The sequence below is a fragment of the Moschus berezovskii genome, chromosome 6 (genome assembly GCF_049115385.1).
Source record: "Moschus berezovskii isolate FMDL1 chromosome 6, NW_MosBer_1.0, whole genome shotgun sequence".
NCBI classification, from domain to species: Eukaryota; Metazoa; Chordata; class Mammalia; order Artiodactyla; family Moschidae; genus Moschus; species Moschus berezovskii.
In genome coordinates this window covers 87,875,944-87,897,090 of record NC_142465.1, presented here as the reverse complement: position 1 = coordinate 87,897,090, position 21,147 = coordinate 87,875,944, and the positions used below count along the sequence as shown (strand labels likewise).

Here is a 21,147-nt window from a genome sequence, read left to right as displayed (position 1 = left end):
AGATGCCAGTAGCTCCCTCTCCCCAACTGTGACAATAAAAATGTCTCCACACTTTGTCAAACACCCCCTGGGAACAAGACCATCCTCTGTTGAGACTCGCGGATAGGGATGAAGCAATCCAAGTATAGCATTCAGCCTGAATACTATCATTAACCTTGTTTCTTAACTTTGAACAAAATAAATCACTTCTCTGACTCTGGGTTTCCTGTTTTGCCAAGCAAAATGGCTGGATTTAAAACTTCATTCTATGATTTATTCATTAGACTATTCAACACTTGCTGCTGCTGCTAAGTTGCTTCATTCGTGTCCGACTCTGTGCGACCCCATAGATGGCAGCCCGCCAGGCTCCCCTGTCCCTGGGATTCTCCAGGCAAGAACACTGGAGTGGGTTGCCATTTCCTTCTCCAATGCATGAAAGTGAAAAGTAAATGTGAAATCACCCAGTCATGTCAGACCCTTAGCGACCCCATGGACTGCAGCCTACCAGGTTCCTCCGTCCATGGGATTTTCCAGGCAAGAGTACTGGAGTGGGGTGCCATTGCCACTTACTGAATATAAATTATCAGAGACTGTTCTAGATACAAGGTAGCCAGTGGTGATTCCCTAAACATTTTCCCCCTTAAGTTATCTGATTGACAAAGAAATAGCAGTTCTGGATAACAAAAATTATAAAGATAAATTTTAAAATAATAATAAACACAACTACACATTTCCTTTCCCCTTCCTCCCAATGGAAGCAAAGGGACTTAATACTTATTAAATACCCTTTATGTACAAGGAGCTGAAAATTCACATGATATTCTTTAATTCCAAAAAATCCCATATAATATATATTATCACCTTTTTCACACACAGGGGAACTGAAGTTTAGAGAGGTCAAATATTTGCTTAAAGGCAGAGATTGTGAGCAGTCTACCTGGACTTTTCTTCCCACTACTCCAGGCTCTCTTTGCCGCTCTGGCCAATATAAATACCATGAACTAAAAGCCAATTTAAGAATTATATCATCTAGTTGACCAGGGGTGCCTCAAGCATACTAAATTAATATTTCAAATTATAAATAGGTGTGTTGAAAGTGGAAAAGTTGCAGGAAAAGAGTAACACACCTCCAAATGCTGCCCTCTGATAGATCCTTCCCTGGAACAGCTCATCCATCTTATTGTTTAAAAAACACTTTATAAAAATCTAAAGAACTCTTCCCTTCCTTTTATGACTCTGTTTCTCCCCCTTCACAACCATTATACAAATCTCAGTCCACACCTCCTTCTGATTACTGGCTTCCTCGTCTCTTCCTCTGCCCCCTGTATTCTGGTCTTCACGAAAAATGCTCTCAGTGAAGTCACAGATGACCATATTCTTGCCAAATGCTGTGAAGACATTTTGTTCTGACCTTTTCTGTAGCGCTCCCTCCTTGTTGAAACCCTATCTTCTCTTGCTTGGCATCTGTGACTCAGCCCATTTGATTTTCCTGTTGCTCGTGTGACTTTCCAGGCTGCCAGTCTTTCTAATTTTACTTAATCTTAAAAATATAAAGTTTAAATAGCCGACACATGGCTACTGACTACCATATTGGACAGTACCACTCTAGAGTGGTCTGTTTTGAACACAGATTATTTAGAACGCTGGTCTTGAAGCTAAAGATTAAATATATTCTGCATGGCTTAATATATATGGCCTGAAAAAAACAGCTATCCTACATTTCTGGCCCCATCACTCCCCTCCTACCTTCTAGCATCACTTCTAAACTCACCTCTATCTTATGTGTGATACACACATGAATTACCCATATGAAACTAGTCTGTAAAATAAACACATCTCCTCTGCCTCACTGCCTGAACACGCTTCTCTCTTCTCCATATGCCTTATTCATCCATCAGGCAGCTGCCCTTCCTTGTGCTCCCCACCACCCTCTACCAAGGTGTGTTGTACTTGTTTCCCCATCTCTAACAGAATTTTAACCCTAATTTCTAATCTTTCATAGGACACCCTGTAGACTTTTCTAATTCTTATTTTAGACCAGATTCTCTTACCTTACTGCTTAACTTTTTAAAGCTTTACTTTTCCAAAAACAGTTACTTCAAAACATTTATGGTATAAGCAGCCCATAAATTGTGAAGCTTTATTTCATTTAAGTGAGCCATTTCATTAAAATTGAGTCAGATATAAAAGTAAGAATGCTTTCCACTTGCCATATAATAAAATTAATCATGCCATCATTCCTTCCTGGAAGTTTACCATGGTCACACATTATGCCAAGCACTTTATATCATTTCATTCTCTTGATAAACTTATATAAATATTGTGATTATCCCCATTTTCTAGCAGAGGAAACGGGAGTTTAGAGAGATTAATTTGCCCAAATATGGTCTCAAATGTGTCTCAGATACAAATTCTATAATTTTCTTTTTTCCCATTCTCTAAGCTTAGGGAAGCCTGAATAGTTTCTTCATATTCATTTATTCATTCAAAATGTATTCACCAAATGCTTTCAAAGTACCAGGCACTTTCCCAGGTGCTGGGCATGCAGTGGTGATGTCAGCAAAAAAAGAAAAAAAAATTCCTGCCTTCAGAGAGTGTTCATTCTGACAGAGAAAATCAGTAAGACATATAAAAAGTGAGAACGTGGGAAATACTATAAGTAAAACCATCAGAGATTAACGTGATGGAGAGGGTAATGGGTTTGAGTTCTACTTTAGATTGGGATCAGCATATTTATAGAAACTTCCTGTTTGCACCACCTTTTTCTCATCAGCTTTCCAGCCCCACCTACTTACCCTCTGAAACATCCAAAATCAAAAGTTAGATAATTAATACTAGACATTCCAAGACAAAATTCTGGTTTGGAATCCCAGAAGAAACTCTAAGTTGAAAAACAGAGATAACCCTGTATACGAGACAGCAAAAGAGACACAGATCCATAGAACAGTCTTTGGGACTCTGTGGGAGAGGGTGAGGGTGGGATGGTTTGGGAGAATGGCATTGAAACATGTATATTATCATATGTGAAATGAATCGCCAGTTCAGGGTCGATGCATGTTACAGGATGCTCGGGGCTGGTATGCGGGGATGACCCAGAGGGAGGATAAGGGGAGGAGGGAGGTGGGAGGGGGAACTCATGTACACCCGGGGTGGATTCATGTCAATGTATGGCAAAACCAATCAATATAATATTGTAAAATAATTAGCCTCCAATAAAAATAAAAATTTTTTAAAAAGTAAAATTAATGGATATTTCATATATCTGAAAACAAAGATTTTCTACACAATACCATATATAAAATAAACAACAAAGATTTACTGTATAGGACAGGGAACTGTGGGTTTCCCTTGTGGCTCAGCTGGTTAAAAAATCTGCCTGCAATAAGGGAGACCTGGGGCCTGGAGAAGGAAAAGGCTACCCACTCCTATATTCTGGCCTAGAGAAATCCATGGACTAGAATAATCCATGGGGTCACAAAGAGTAGGACACAACTGAGTGACTTTCACTTTCACAGGGAACTATATTCAATATCTTATAATAACCTATAATGGAAAAGAATTTTAAAAAGAATATAAATACCTATGTATAGATATACAACATATATATTATGTATGTATAACTGAATCACTTTGCTGTAAATGTGAAACTAACACAATACTGTAAATCAACCATGCTCCAATTGTAAAAAGATTTAAGAAAAAATAAATTAAAAATTATAACAAATATTTTCAAAACTAGTTTTAAAGCAGATAACTAAACTTTAATTAAATCATTCCTACAACTTCAGTGCTGTTATTTCTACCACTTTTCACTCTGTCAACATGCATTTAGTGGAGAAAGAAAAGAACTTTCTACGTTTTTACCATTTTTGTTGACAGTTTTAGGACAGTGCAATATCTCAGGGGGGAAAAAAAACCCTTTCCTTTCCAATGGTTTGAACAATGAAAGCCACCCACAAGTGAAAGAATAGCCACAGAAGATCAATCTGAAACTATCTAGGCTATACCACACCAACTATGAGCTGATTAGGGTTCCAAATCAGACATTCAGAAAGAGTGAAATCAAGCAGGAAGTCTCAGGATGAATCCCACACAGATGCAAATCAGATATCCTCTTCCAAATACCCTTCCAGCAAACTAACCACATGGTTCTGTTGTGGTGGTTGCTGCTGTTTTTATTTTCAAAACAAAGATTATTTTAAGATTTCAATTAATATTTACATTTTGAGAATAGTGGACATGTCAATCCAGTACTTGATTAGCAATAATGGAATGTGTACAATAACTGTCCCTACAAATACATCTTCTCTATTGCCTGTTTCACTATTTCTGAATCAGAGATTTTACAACACTATATCCATTAATCTTACCTCCGCAGCTAAATAGTTCCCGGTTGCAAGATGTTTAAATCTGAACAAGCTGTTCCACTGTCCTGCACCCCCACGGCATGGATCATGATGAACTACCTGCAGACAAAAAGAGAAATGAAAACAATGGCTAAAAGACATGCATGTTCCTGGCAAGCAAATCTCAACAGGTTACATGGGGTACCCGCATGTCCACATTAAACTTGTCAAACCTAATATACCTTTTCAGGAGTCCAATGTAGCGAAAGTCAAGATTCCCCATAAATAAGAGAACAGTTACCTCACTGGGCTTGCATGATTCTCACGTCTCATATCTGCAAATACAGCCTTACTCCAAAAGACATATTTCCAGGCCCAAACTGGAAATACTGTGGGGCTTCCCCACATTTCTTATTCATTCATTCAACAGAAAATGTTAAGAGTCTACCAGGTGCCAGATACTCTTCCAGGCAATAGGGACCAGAGCAATGAATAAGAGTTGGCAACACCAGGAGGAAATAAATAGAGAGAATGACTGAATACCTAGAGAAGTGCCTGTGCTCAGTCACTCAGTTGTGTCCTACTCTTTGCGACCACATGGACTATAGCCTGCCAGGCTTCCCTGTCCATGGGATTCTCCAGACAAGTATACTGGAGTGGGTAGCCACTACCTTCTCCAGGGTTATCTTCCCTACCCAAGGGTCAGACCCACGACTCCTGCATTAGCAGGTGGATTCCTTACCGCTGAGTCACCAGGGAAGCTCCCTACAGAAGGCTACTTTGGATCAATATGGCAGTCAGCATGGGCACTCTGATGGATAAGAATGAGATGGTGATGCAGAGACTGGAAGAGATCATTCCAGGCAGAGAGATCCACAAAGCCAAGGCCTGGAAGTCTGGACTAATTTAATTCCTGGCTCTCTCCATGTGTTGCTTGTTTACTAACACCATGTCCTTTGATACCTGCCCTAGATGCTGAGTCATTAGGTGCACTGAAAATGAAAGTGGCAGAAGGTCGGAAACTGTCGCTTATGACAAGTGGCTCAGTGTTGAAACAAAGTTCTCCAGTTCAGAGACAACTGGTTTTGGGTCCCACCAATGACCCACTCCAATACTTTGGCCACCTCATGCGACGAGTTGACTCACTGGAAAAGACTCTGATGCTGGGAAGGATTGGGGGCGGGAGGAGAAGGGGACGACAGAGAATGAGATGGCTGGGTGGTATCACCGACTCAATGGACATGAGTTTGAGTGAACTCCAGGAGTTGGTGATGGATAGGAAGGCCTGGCGTGCTGTGATTCATGGGGTCGCAAAGAGTCGGACATGACTGAGCGACTGAACTGAACTGAATGACCCACTCCAGTATTCTTGCCTGGATAATCCCATGGACAGAGAAGCCTGATGGGCTACAGTCCATGGGGTCGCAATGAGTCAGCCACAATTGAGCATACACGTTCTTGACATTAATGATTATGGTATGATCACAGCAAGGAATGTAACATCTCAGAAGCCTGTTTCTTCACGTACTGCTGCTGCTGCTAAGTCACTTCAGTCGTGTCCAACTCTGTGCGACCCCATAGACGGCAGCCCACCAGGCTCCCCCGTCCCTGGGATTCTCCAGGCAAGAACACTGGAGTGGGCTGCCATTTCCTTCTCCAATGTATGAAAGTAAAAAGTGAAAGTGAAGTCACTCAGTCGCATCCGACTAGTAGTGACCCCATGGACTGCAGCCCACCAGGCTCCTCTGTCCATGGGATTCTCCAAGCAAGAGTACTGGAGTGGCTTGCCATTGCCTTCTCCGCTTCATGTACTAAGTAGGTTTAATTCATAGGATTATTGTGAAGAGTAAATAGCACAAGGCATATTAGAGTGCTCAGATAACTTTCCACTGTTCTTCAGCAGATCACCTTCTTCTTTTTGATATTCTTTGCCTCCTGCCCCAGCCTCAATTCTGTGTGCTAATATATGAAGTGAAAGTGTTAGTCATTTAGTGATGTCTGACTTTTTGCGATCCCATGGACTACTGCTCTCCAGGTTCCTCTGTCCATGGAATTCTCCAGGAAAGAATACTGGAGTGGGTTACCATTCCCTTCTCCAGGGAATCTTGCCGATGAGGGATCAAACCTGGACCTCCTGCACTGCAAGCAGATTCTTTACCATCTGAGTCACCAGGCAAACAAATGTATAGAACTTCCCAATGCCTTTTGCTAGACTCCAGCTCCCATTTCTTCCCATACTCCAAAAGCTCAAATGAGATAACTATGAAAATACTTCAAAGTGGATGAAGTCTTACAAAAATACTCCCCTATGGCCAAATACCTGCTTATCCTTCAAAGTTCAGTTCTCAAATCAACCTTCTTTCACCAATTCTTTGCTAACCCAAATCCTACTGCGATCTTGTCAATATTTGAACTCTTACTCCTTTGGGAGAGACACAGATATCTCTGAGAATCTGATAAAATCCATGAGTTGTCTCACATACACACATACTCTCACGTACATTTTGTATACAACTGCTGGAGGTTAATAAATAACTTGACACTCACCAGGGAACACAGACTAAGAACTCCTGCCCTGTACGTTAGCGGGTCTAGCAATGGTAGTACATACAGCTCCCTAATGGACAATTTGGAGTCAGGGAAGGGAGGATGTTTTCATTTATCACAGCGATTTTTGAGGGATGCTACTGGAATGAATGAACAGCGGCCAAGATATTAAATATCCTGCAATTCACAGAGTTCAAGCACAGGCTAGATACTGTGTGTGACACTCAGGACCATCCCCATCCTTCTAAGTGCCCTGCTGTATCACCAGGACAGGAAGCAAAAGAGAGTGAAAAAGAATCCTCTAAGGGCTCCAATAAAGGTGGCAGCAGCTGCCTTGCAGGGACTCCCACAGGGAGGCATGGGGGAGCACTCCTGGAGCACTGGAAGAGGCAGCCCTGGCTTCTAGCCCTACCAGATCTTTACATAAAACCACATTCTTCATCCAACCTTTTCCCATCCAGTCCTTCCAACAACGTTGAAACCAACTTCCAATTTTAAATACCTGTCTGCTTGAAACACCTGATGCTCAGGCTTCCTGAACTGAAGCCTGGCTGATGTAGCACACCATACAGAAACATCCCCTAGTATCACTTTCAAATCTCCAACAGAAATAAAACCTACCACAAATGTAAACTGCCAGTGCTGTAATGTGTAATCATATGGGAAAGTTTTACATCAAGTTATACGAAAATGGCAATCATTTTAGAGAAATTCACTGTGGATAAGGAAGCGTACGTGAATCCGAGACATTATGTCAAAATTACCGAATAATGTATTCACTCTCTCCATTCTGACTGCTCAATGGATCATAACATTTCCAACCACGCATTTTGTTGGGAAGGATTTTGGTGCAGTGGCAAAATTACATCAAGAGTTATAAAACTAACAGCAAATATATAAGAGGGAAGATACAAAATTTCTTTTAACAGAGTTGGAACCAAACTCACTATGTAAGGAATTTGCTATATAACCTTTCCATCACTGTATTTTGCTGATAAAATTTTAAAATAGCATTTAACAGTACTGCTGAAAGAAACTGAAAGGTGAAAGTGTTAGTCACTCAGTCATGTCCGACTCTATGCGACCCCATGGACTGTAGCCCACTAGGTTACCCTCTCCATGGAATTCTCCAGGCAAGAATACTAGAGTGGGTAGCCATTCCCTTCTCCAGGGGATCTTCCCAATCCAGGGATCAAACCTTGGTCTCCTGCATTGCAGGCAAGATTCGTTACCAACTGAGCCACCAGGGAAGCCCTACCCCCTATATTTTGAAAATTCTTGGAGCACAATGATAAGAAATCTATGGTATGAAAAAAACATTTATTTTAACTATGTATTTATTTCCCGGTTGCCTATTATCTTTCTCTTGTTCTAATAAAAGAATCTGTGAGATTGGCTTATGGGAAGAGGATTATGTAGCTTTGGCGGTAGTTGTTTTCCTCCGACTTAATTCCCAGTCACCTACTAAAGACCAGTGTATCCAAATACATTGAAGGATACAGTCCCTTCTGAATGCAAGAGACTGAAAATATGCCTCAACATGTTTCTGTACTATTTCATCTCTATTCTAAACCCCGTCATAACTTAAGAGAATTGTCTTTATGTAACATTTATAATTAAGGCTCGGTTCATTAACATAAATATTATACTTCTCCATTTTCTCTGTTTCAATAGCTTATAATTTGCCTCATTATCCTTATTTCAATTATGGTGATTTCTTTTTTAAATCATGTACAAATAAGTCTGTTCAGTTATTACCTCTCCTAATACTAGATATTACCCAAGGGCCTGCATTTCGCTCTGCTATTTCATTTTCCTGTACTTGTATAGAATGTCTTCCTACCCTCTTCTTTTATCACTTCTCCCAAATCTAAATGAATCCATCAAAGTGAAAGTGAAAGTTGCTCAATCGCAGCCGACTCTTTGCGTCCTCGTGGACTTTACAGTCCATGGAATTCTGCAGGTCAGAATATTGAAGTAGGTAGCCTTTCCCGTCTCCAGGGATCTTCCCAACCCAGGGATCAAACTGGGGTCTCCTGCATTTCAGGTGGATTCTTTACCAACTGAGCTATTAGGGAAGCCCCATGATGGGTATAAATGTTATAGTTTCTAGAGAATGTATTTATATGTTGAAATGCATATTATTTTATCATACATTATTTTCCTTTTGTATCTTCTTTATATTAGAATTTGGCATTTTATTGATTTTTTAATCAGAATATATAACAATAATATTAACCATGTATTTCATTTTCGTACATAAAGGAAATTAACAATATATATTGCTGTAAAAGGGGAGGTGGGGTTTGAAATGGTTGAGAACCACTGCTATAGCGACTGGAGATACATTAAATCCAGATGGAACTTATCGAGGGGTTTGCAGTCACTCAGGTATATCTTTCTTGCCTGGAGAATCTCCATGGACAGAGGAGCCTGGCGGGCTACAGTCCATGGGGCTGCAGGGTCAGACACAACCCAGTGACTAAGCACAGCACAGGTATATCTTATCTCTTCCAGTATAAAGAAAGTTCCTTTAAAGAAAAACCCATACCTTACATTTTCTTAATTACTCTATCATACTGGCACATTTAAGAAAACACCTCTTAAAGGTGAATGAATTCTTAACTATGGTTCTCCTCACGCCAATAGAAAGAGCATCCCCAGAAGACACAAATGCTCTTTTCTGATGCTCATTTACAGTGAGTCTTCCTGTTCCATCTCAACACAAGTGTCATTCAAGGCACAAGGCCTGCAGTCTGATGTCGGCCTGAAGTCAACATTTTACAATGGAAATTTTAAAAGCAAAATTATATATACGCCCTCATTAAATTCAAGAGAAAGAGAAAGATGCCTCTAAGAAGATAAATAAAGGAAGTAGCCACATTTCAGAATGGTCACAGCAGTAAAGCAGTACAAGAGGCTTCACAAAAATTATTGTTTTATGGATCTATCACAAGGGATGCTTGGGCTTCCCAGGTAGCGCTAGTGGTAAAGAATCTGCTACCAACGCAGGAGACATAAGAGAAGCAAGTTCAGTCCCTGGGTCGGTAAGATGCCCTGGAAGAGGGCATGGCAAGCCACTTCAGTATTCCTGCCTGGAGAATCCCATGGACAGAGGAGCCTGGTGGGCTAGAGTGATGAGGTCAAAAAGAGTCAGACACAACTGAAGCCACTGAGCGTGCACACATGCACAAGTGATGCTTACAATGACAAACCATACAAGTAACCTTGTCTTTTAGATATAAGCATTTATTAAAAGCCAAAAATTATTTACGCACCTCTATTTCCCAGAGTGCTTTAGAACTGGTAGCAGAAGTGGCTGATTGACGCAAGGTTGTGCGAAGGAAAATGTGCTGTTTTTTCTCATATTCATCACAAGTCAGAAACTTCTCTTGTTCCGCATGGAACAATCGAACAACATCACCCTGGAAAAAGAGGCAAAAAAACACTGCATTTCCTTTGCTGTATGTCTCAGGGAACTCAAACCAGGGCTCTGTGACCAACTAGAGGAGTGGGGAAGGTAAGGAGATGGGAGGGAGGTAAGCCTGTGGCTAATTCATGTTGATGCACGGCAGAAATGAAAACAATATTGTAAAGCAATTATCCTTCAATTCAAAACAAATAAATTTAAAACTATTTTCAACAAAAGTTTGAACAAACAGACATAAGAAGTAGGTGATTCTGCAGGTTTTTGATACTCTGGGCCCTTCTGCTAACACTTGGCCTTTAATGATTACGTATACATTTCTAAATACAGGAAGGAAAACTCAACATGAGTTTTAAGGTTTACAGTCACATTCTAAACTTCAATCACAGTGAATACATAGGTTTTGCATCTAGAAGCTCAGTAAGACAACCTTCAATTCTTCCAGCAAATATTCTACGTAACATACTTACTCCTTTTAGGACATCTTCTCGATAGGAACTGTATTTCATGAATAAAGTGATTTTCCAGCTAGTGTTGCAATTGACAGCATTCACCTATTAATGAAGAGATGTTTAGTTATAAGACTGCACATTCCATTTTATACCATGAATTATTACTTCAACTAGAGAAAGGAGAAAAAAGAACAACTTTAGACAATGGGGTATGTATGTCAAAAAATATATCTTCAAAGGACCATTCAAAATCTATAGGTATCTTAGTAATAATAACTAGCAGAAACTGGGCTTATGCTTATGAAAACAATGAAAGAAACTATAAGATTTCTTTTTCTTCTCATGGTAAAAATCAACAAATTCACTTCCTTTCCTCCCAAACTTACCTCTTTACACCCTGGATTATCGAGTAGTTCTATGTTGCTGGCATGTAGTGGCTGTCCTGCATTCACGGGCATCAAAACAACTTTATCTCCAACAACAATCTGGAAATCAGAATTAAGTTGTAACTGAGACACTGCATGGATCTGTGGTGATATATTTGATGCTAAAAATAACTGTAAAGAGTCTTCATTATTGACCTAATATTTGACCTGTTTATCAAATTTTAGGTCAATTCTTTTCTCCTCAAGGTAAAATATCTTCTGATAAATGATTATATAATCACATCCCACAGGGCCTATAAGTGTGGATTCATAAAGCTGGTGTAGATTTTTTCTTCTTCTGCTTGGCATGTGGGATCTTAGTTCCCTGACCAGGGATCAAAACCATGCCCCTTGTGGTAGAAGCGTGGAATCTTAACCACTGGACTGCCAAGAAAGTCCCTAGATTCTTTTCTTATTGGTCTGCCATTTCAGTTAGAGCTTTCTTAATGTCAGTAATTAGGTCAGCATCCCTCCACAGAGGTCTGATGCCATGTACACAGGAGCTATCAAGAATGAATGCATCTGCCACAAAACAAGAATCTGCCTAAACACTAAAACCACTTTAAGTGCAAGCAGGGAACCTTATACATTTGTATTTGCTCTAAATTAAAAACAAATCTACTACATTTGATCTTCCCCATAGTCTCAGAAATTTAATAAACATTCTAATATCATCTGGATTCAGAAAATGAAGAATCTGGTATGACCCTGTAGGAACACGTTTATAGTTTGGGCCTTGGGCAACCGGTTCACTTTTATCTTAAACATCTAATACTAACAGTGTTCCTTAAACCTGGTGCTCATTTGTAAATAAAAATTAAAATTAATTATGGGAAAAGTGCTCTAAAGAAATAAGTCAAAGTTGATCTTTTTATTAACAATGTCTGCTTGATCTTTAAGTGTCTTTATTCATCACTCAAATTTGGGGGAAATGAAGTTGTGCTTTTCTTAATGATAACAGTGAACAGTTATCTTATAGTTACTAAAGTTACTTTTGTCAAGTTCCACTAGACGATTTACTACTGTAGTACCTTCACTCTTCACAGAATTGCTCACCACTTCAGAAACGAAAACCAATACCTTCCCTTTGCATATTTCATATCAACGAAATATTAGAACAGATTAGTAGATAACTGGAAAACAAATTAGGGCTGAGACAATAAAAACAGATAAAACGTCTTCTCCCTGGATTTGAATCTAGAATGAGACTTTAAGGAACATAATTTCACGTTTTCAATGCCAGTAAATTATACACAAGAGTCTACCTTTACCTATAGTACTGTTGTCATGAACGATACCTGGAGATTCGAATATGACAGAGAAGCCATAAGCTCATTAACTGAGCAAAAGAAGGTTATTCTTTGGTTTGCAGGAATAGCTTCTGTTATTTACAGGAGTGGTCTCTATTCACCATCCTGTCTTTCAAGTCTGTAATCAGGTGGAGGCTGTGATTCAGAAAGAACCATTACAGAAGCTCTTTATTATGTCCAGATAAGGAAAAAATCATTTAGAAACTGTGTTAAGTGAGAGGATAAGAGGGCAGAACTGGGCTATGTTTGTGTAAAAAAGGGAGAGTAGGAGTATAAGCATAAGAAATCATCCCAGTGGTTAACTGAAAAAGAGAAGTCAGAACTGGGAACATGGAAAAAAGGATTAAAAAGAGACTTCTCCCTATATATCTTTATATTGTTTTCAATCTTTGAATCACGAATTGGTATCTATTTTAAGCAATTAAATTATAAACAAAATAAACAAAAATCAACATGACAGATATATTTTCAATACCTCCCTTGAAAAACAAAAACATATGTTATTGCACATGACACCAAGCCAACTCCAAGTCTCAAAATCATGTAGAAGCTTGAGTAGTCTTCCATTCTACAGACACTGGGACTTGACACTACACTCTGCCAATACTACATCTGGTCTTCCAATTTCTTAAAGAACAGTTAGATTTGATTCACTATCATTCCTGTCTGTACTATACAAATATTAGCCATAAGTTGCTAAATACAATGACATATTTTAGCTATATCTTTCTAATTAAAAGAATACTTTTGGTTGCACCTATAGTCAGTGCTCCAAGTCTCACTATTTTACCATAGCTTCTGTAGGCTTTGGAGCAATCCCTATATTAGTTTTACTTCAAAACAACAGCTGTAAAGTCTTCTATAACTTTAAGAGACTAGTCATATAGCCAAAATGTCACCAACTTCAAGGATTCATAAGTGTGGTATTCATAAGGAGAATCTAACATTATCTCACTAATTTCTAGGTCCTAGGTCTTGTTGTTGACAATGGTTACTTTGATCACACATGATGAATAAAACTGACAAATGAAATGGACAAGAGGCTAATCATAAGATAGAAAAAGAACAGTAAGAAGTGCTAGGAATAACACAAACGTGTGTAAGAAGTAGTCTCTATTCTTGAGGAACTCTTATCTGTTTAGATAACTTGGTAAATTTGGTAGTATTTTCAGAAAAGTGCAGGCATGGAGCCTGATCCACTGACAGGGAGAGATGTCCTCTGAGAAGCCATATATTTAATACAGAACTTGAGGATGATATCATTTTCTGCCATATCACGTTCACCCTAGTGTACACACATTTTAAAAAACAGCAGTTCCAAAAGCATTTCTGCTGATTCTATGTAACAGCCATGGAAGATTCATGCTGGGATTTTACTGAAAACAAAGAGCAACACAATACCACCGGCAGCCACCCTTCTTCTGAAATGGTACCTGGCGCTGTGAAAAGAACACTGCAGCAGAAATCAAAACACCCGGGATTGAGTCCTACCTTCTCTGGAATTCCAAGGAGTCTAGGTTTTCAAGAGAGTGAAATCTACTTGCTATTTAAAGAGGCTCTTTCCCTAAGGGTTGATTTTCTTTTTCTTGATTGAAAGAAATATCTGACCTTTTCTCCCTTTTAAAATCTACTATCAAGGTAAAGAACCAATGTCCTCTTAGATCAAAGTTGAGGATGAAAAATTAACTACTCAATCAAGGGAAGATAAACAAAAATAAAATATTTATGTACTCTGCTCAAAGCTGTCCCCAATGACTTTGTGAGCAACAACAAGCATGGACATCTACACAGCTAAAAGTTGCTGCTGCTGCTGCTGCTGCTGCTGCTAAGTCGCTTCAGTCGTGTCCGACTCTGTGCGACCCCATAGACGGCAGTCCACCAGGCTCCCCTGTCCCTGGGATTCTCCAGGCAAGAACACTGGAGTGGGTTGCCATTTCCTTCTCCAATGCATGAAAGTGAAAAGTGAAAGTGAAGTCGCTCAGTCATGTCCGACCCTTAGCGACCCCACGGACTGCAGCCCACCAGGTTCCTCCATCCATGGGATTTTCCAGGCAAGAGTACTGGAGTGGGGTGCCATCGCCTTCTCCGGCTGAAGGTTGAGGGATACACAAAACTATTTTTTCCCCAAAAATTATCTACCTTGAAATTCTATAAGATATATGACAGAGATGGCCTTAAACAGTAGAAACCACTTATTTTTTGAGGATACGAGCTCTTTTCTCTCTAGCCTATCATCAGCCTCAGTCTTACATTAGCTGTCAGTCACTGAACATCTTTTGGGTAGTTATAACCTAAATCACAACTTAACTAATTGGTAAATAATAAAATAGAAATTTAAAAGTCCTTTAAATCTTGCAATTTCTTCCTTTTAATGTTTTTTAAAAAAATCAATAGTCTTATACAGTCATGGAAACGAATAGAATTTGTATCCTGCTGTTCTGTGAGAACTGTATAAATCTTAATTATATTGAATCGGTTCATAGTGCTCTTCAGATCTAGTATATCCCTTCTACTTTTCTGTCTGTTCATTCTACTAATTTCTGAGAGTTTGATACTGAAACTCCAACCAAAAACTCTTAATTTATCTACTTAAAAAATAATTGTAACATATACTGGAAATATACTTAACTTGGTTCTGTATTTTCTAAGTCTCCAATAAATGTTATCATACTTTCATAATTTAAAAATTTTTATTAAGAACTGCTTCAAAAAATCAATAGTAATTAAACCACTTGTTATGAAATGACAGGGTTTCCAACTGCCTTCAATAAAATACAGTATGCTTATATTTTAGAAAAATGCTGCTGCTGCTGCTAAGTCACTTCAGTCGTGTCCGACTCTGTGCGACCCCATAGATGGCAGCCCACCAGGCTCCCCCGTCCCTGGGATTCTCCAGGCAAGAACATTGGAGTGGGTTGCCATTTCCTCCTCCTAGAAAAATGCTACCTATTCCTAAAAAGGAGGAAAATGAGCATTATGATACCATTATTTTCATGGAAATAAAGGTCTATGGATGTGCTTATGCTTTCACAGCAACCTTAATCACACACAAAAGCTACAGTGGTGAGCAAAAACAGTGAGCTATTTCAGCAAAAAGCAATGTGTAAAGTTGTTTCAGCCATGCTTTATGGAGCACATCTATATAAGGAGGATCTCTATTTTGCACAGAACAATTATACTATCCACTTTAACCAAGATGGAGTGCTTGAGAGATAGGTTGTTTCCCATCCTGCAATCCAGTCCAACTAATTATTTGAAATAGTTCATTACAGTCAACTCTCTTTGATCCTGTAAAGACATCTGGGAGTAGGGAAAGGAATATAAGATGAAAAATTAAATAGGATGAATTAATAAAATCATCCTTATTATAGCTTACTGACAAGGAGCATTTGGAGCTTACTGTTCGTCATTCAGTCATGTCCAACTCTCTGTGACCCCATGAACTGTAGCCCACCAGGCTCCTCTGTCTATGGGGATTCTCCAGGCAAGAATACTGGAGTGGGTTGCCATTCCCTTCTCCAGGGGATCTTCCCGACCCAGGGATTGAACCCGGGTCTCCCACATTGAAGGTAGATTCTTTACCATCTGAACCATGAGGCAAGTCCATAAAGGTATTTGGGAGTAGGGAAAGGAATAGATAAGATGAAAAATTAGATAGCATGAATTAATAAAATCTACGCTAATCTCAAGGCCCCAATTTATCCAATGATTTCATCCCATTCCTTTAGAGCTTGAGCTCAGTTTTTGTTTGTTTTCATGCTTAATTTTCATTGGCTACCTGCAAACAGGGACCCTACTCAGTGAGGGGGAGCTGGAGAAGTATTTTAAAACAGGGCATCCAAAGACACAGGTTGTTCTTAAGCTGCATGACCAGTCCCTGAATATTTAAGAGTTGACTGTAATTAACTACCTACTGAAATTAAAATATACGTCATGCTCACAGCAAACATCACTTGATGCCAAAAGGAAAAAGAAAATAACTTATTTTCAAGGAATCCAAAACAAGTTTAAAGTGCATTACATTCCTGCATGCCATGCTTCTCCCAAACCTTACCGAAGGAGGATATCATCAGCTAATCTATTAACCAAATTAAACCATGAAGCTTGTAACCTGTGGAGTTGAATTTGGACTTCAAAATTCACTGGAAAAATAGATTTATTACAATATAAGACATTTCTAAGACAAGAAACAGCCAATACATTTAAAAATATCATTACAGTATTGATTGAGAAAACTGTCAGAATAATAAGACTTTAACAGTGCTTTCAATTTTTAATGTTAATTTTTTAAAATCTCAACTATATTTTTTGATTACCTGACCCAATATTTGTATTCTATTTACAAAATTTATTGAGTACTTGGTGTCAATCAGAAGTTATTAAGCATCTCCCACATGCCAGGGACTGTCATCTGCTACTTCATCTATTATACACAAAAATATATAACTATTGATCCTATTGAATCATCACATGTAATTTTTATTTTTTCTCTGCTCCATAAAGCAGCAGAAAAATATTTTGCAACTACTAAAATTCATATGATACAACATATTAAAGTATTGTCATCAATGAGCCACTGCCAATCATTACATTACACATCTCCTCATACACTACACATCTATTAAGTTGTACAGATTGTAAACAACTGGCCACTGAGCCAATAAATGACATATTGTCATGATTTGCTGTGTTACTCTATTAATTCAAAGGAATAAACTCCATCTCCTAGACACAGCTTCTTCTATACAGCCACACTCCCTCCTGAATAAGGCCAAGAAGCAAACTCTGCTTCTCTCTCCCTTAAAAGTCTCAGCCCATATTTTAATGTTACTTAAATTCTTTCATAAAATTCTGGCTGGAAGATGATTTTAAATCAATCTGATCTTAGTCTTTTTATGTTTCCCGAGCACAATCTGTACTATAAATAAGTGTTTTCAACCTATTAAAGAAATTTACATAAAATAATACATTGAAGCTTGAAAACTATCTTTCCTTTCTTCGCATTTTTTGGGTTCTCCATTATTAAAAACTAACATCTTTAAGAACACACGTTTTTCTCTTCATCTTAGAGCTACATACATTGTCGCCCTCGCTTCTCAGCTTCCAGAAGGGATGAATATAAAACCAAGACCCTTCATTTCCCGCAGCATCCAAGGACACGCGCATGGCATTCTTCTCCAGTAAAGCAGGTAATCTCTTGTTGACAGTCAGATACTTGTTGCTTTTTATATGCAGTAGCTGCAGGAAAAAGTTAGGGATTACTGCCTTCATTCTTTGATCTCCTCTGTTCATTACACATACGTGTTTATATTTATATCACATACCCACACAACACGGCTCAGGGGAGAAAGTAAACAAAGAAGCTCTTTGCAGACTCACCATCTTTCCAAGTTGACTTTCTTTGGGTTCCTCCTCACCCCCACCCCCAGTGCTGTTTCATATGAAGTGAGCATGTAAGGGAAAAAAACTAAGGACACGTCCCTGAATGATTTTCATCTACTGATAAACATCTAGATTTTTATCTAGATAAACAGTAGATTTTCATCTACTGATAGGACAAACCCAGGCTTTCCAAAAGAGACTAGAATGTTACTCCCAACTACTGGGTTGGCAAAAATGTTTATTCAGGTTTTCATAAGACATTACAGAAAAGCCTGAATTAACTTTTTGACCAACCCAATATATTCCTTCTTAATTCCTGCCCAGCCACAAAAGCAAACTATATTAAAGGATAACCAAGAAACTGGAATAAGGCATCAACCCACTTCATACTATTAACCACCCCTGCCTAAAACCGGCCCTCATCCCCCTGTGTGAGGAGACCAGCTGCTCATCCTAAACAACCTCTCCCACAAGAGGACACAATCCCCTCCTTCTCAGACGAAGGCAGGAGTGCCACTGCTGGGGTTATTTGGATCCCCTGGGCAAAACCTTTCCAAGACTTTATTCTGAGTAGGAAAACTGAAACAAATAACCTTCCTGTCTATTATTCCAATCATTTAAAAAAAAAGAAGAATGGTTTTAACATCCACAAAATAAGGAAATTATCTCAGAACTTTCCAGTGAAATCAGTGAAAACCCTCACAAGCCAACTCCAGTCCTTTTGCAACCCACCCTGTTAAGAGGGCATGGCTCAGCCCTTAACACTTCGGGGAAACATTTGCATGTCAGATTCTTGACAAGAAACATAAGTTCTGCTTGCTGGTACTTAATATGAAGCAAAACTTGGTTAAGAGAAACTCTAGTTATGGAGGACCACCCAAGGGACATTCAGCCACAGGTAACAAACAGTCTATTACAGGATTAACTTGTAACAACCGGGCAGTCGCAGACCCAGGGCTCTCCTCTTGCCCCATCAGAGAACTGCTCTGTTGGTCCTGTGCTCTGGCACTTGGCCACTGGCCAATAACAAAACATCAGGGGATGTTATTTTTTGAAACAGCTCTATGAAACACCTCATTGTAGCGTTTATGGTAAGGAAGTTGTTAGGGCCATTGTTTACTATATTAAACAGTGTCCTCTTTATGAGAGCTCATTGGAGAAACAGTTCTCTGGTCCTCTTCCTGAGAATGTTTGTGCTTCCAAACTTCTGACTTAGTTCTCTGTACCGGCCTTCTACTAATATGTGAATATCCTAATATTTCACATGGCCTTATACCTAGACAAGCAACAAAAAGGCTTCAACTCAAAGTTTACCAGCCTTTACAACATGGAGATGATAAACATGCCTCACCTTTAACTTCACTTTATTCATGCAATCAGTATTTTCCCTTTGATCCAGTTGCCTTATTTATTTGTATTTTATCTTGTTATGTGAAAAGTATTTTTGAAAATGCCTTACATTCTTTTTGGAACAAGATGGGGCATATATTAACAACTATACAAGTAAAAAATTAAAAGATCTAAAGGAAGTACAATAAAGAAATGCTGATGAAATAAATCAGTGTGCATACTAATTGAAATATAAGATATAATTCAAGGACAGTTCAGTTCAGTTCAGTTGCTCAGTCGTGTCCGACTCTTTGCGACCCCATGAATCACAGCACGCCAGGCCTCCCTGTCCATCACCAACTCCCGGAGTTCACTCAAACTCATGTCCATCAAGTCGGTGATGCCATCCAGCCATCTCATTCTCTGTCGTCCCCTTATCCTCCCGCCCCCAATCCTTCCCAGCATCAGAGTCTTTTCCAGTGAGTCAACTCATCGCATGACGTGGCCAAAGTATTGGAGTTTCAGCTTTAGCATCAGTCCCTCCAATGAACACCCAGGATAGGTCTCATCTAAAAGTACAATTTGAAAACTTTCCTCCCTACAAAATGAAAAGATAAAGCTTCATGTTACATGTTTACTCTCATTAATTCTAAAAGACTCTTATTACAAGCTTTCCCCATCTTCCTTTTGATTTAATAATTTGTGTAAATCATCTAGATAAGCTCATTTCTTTATGTGTACACACCGGATTTATTCATATAGAATGACATGCTGAATATCAACTAAAAATATCACACTGTCTGTATAATTCTGACCAAAGAACAAACTATTGTAGCCCCCAATTTTAATGCAGGTTGGCATTCCTACCAAATGCAAATTATCGATGAAATATCCATCTCTTTTACACAAAAATAAATAGATACTTACTTGTATAACATTACTGTATTTCACAGTTTCTCCCAACAGCTTCTTATTCTCTGACTCATTTTGTTTTTGTTCCAGTTCTGCAGCATGCTATAAAGTGATTAGCAAATATTTACTGTGAAAGCATAACGAATAGAGCACAATAGCTGACACAGGAAAAAATGTTTATTTTAGGAACAAAGAATACAATCAAGACTAAAATAGGCGTATTGCTTTAAACTTGGTGCTCAGGGAGAAGTGGGGCAGTAACTAAATATATGATTATAATGTTTGACAGTTCTCTCAGTTTAATGTTGAAATGTAGCCTAAAATATATTGATATGTTGGAAATTTCAGAAAAAGGACTAAGCAATTTGGTCTTTAAAAACTATTTTCAGAAGGAATATTGCTAGAGGAGCCAAACACAGATAAATTTCAAAAGCTTCAAAATACAGTTTCAACTCTAAAAGTAACAGGAATTTTAATGACAAACTAAGTCCTATTAAATTTACAGAGTCCAAATCAGAAACAATAGACTTTCAATTTTTTTCTGATAGTCTTTCAAAAAAAACTGGGTACTATGTCAAGTAAAATATAACTGGATTTGATATTCCTGCAGAGATTCTGAATTGGTTTTCAGTGTGATGTAAATATCTGAATTGGTCTGGCACACCCTAATAAATAGCAAGAAATACAATACCTACACACCAGGAAATCAGTAGTCATACACTGATTAAAAGGACTTAAAAGTCCTTTCCACTTTCAGTGTGCTGTCACATCCATTCTGGACCTCAGTGTATTGAGGGAAATCACTAAGCTATGGAGTAGATCTTTTGTTACTGCTGTACTTGTTCTGTCTTAAGCCAGAGGGATGGAAGGCTAGTCCTTACCTGTAATTTCTTCAGCAAGGCCGCCTCCGTGTGGTTCCCTTGCTTAGCTTGCTTGGCTTTCCAATATTGCTTCTGAGCAGAATATCGGTTCATAGGGCACACCTTAAAGAGGCAGTCTATGACAAATCAACAAACAAAAACACTGTAACTAAGGAGA

The 21,147-nt window shown here is 38.7% G+C and overlaps 1 protein-coding gene across 5 annotated transcripts in view; it reads right to left on the bottom strand.

The window, feature by feature from the left end:
• The window catches only part of ITPR2 (inositol 1,4,5-trisphosphate receptor type 2), a 639,393-nt gene that overhangs the window by 485,669 nt on the left and 132,577 nt on the right, over positions 1-21,147 (bottom strand). For 3 of the 5 annotated variants that reach the window (XM_055395002.2, XM_055395004.2, XM_088837263.1), the window contains exons 3-9: positions 20,991-21,106; positions 20,125-20,211; positions 17,566-17,724; positions 11,138-11,236; positions 10,770-10,853; positions 10,151-10,297; positions 4,350-4,445 (exon numbers count right to left, since the gene is read on the bottom strand). In XM_055395002.2, coding sequence (XP_055250977.1) covers positions 4,350-4,445; positions 10,151-10,297; positions 10,770-10,853; positions 11,138-11,236; positions 17,566-17,724; positions 20,125-20,211; positions 20,991-21,106 — 788 coding nt within the window. Of the gene's footprint in view, positions 1-4,349; positions 4,446-10,150; positions 10,298-10,769; positions 10,854-11,137; positions 11,237-12,474; positions 14,282-16,540; positions 16,752-17,565; positions 17,725-20,124; positions 20,212-20,990; positions 21,107-21,147 lie in introns of those variants that run through there. The other 2 variants (XM_055395006.2, XM_055395005.2) reach the window with 2 other exon arrangements.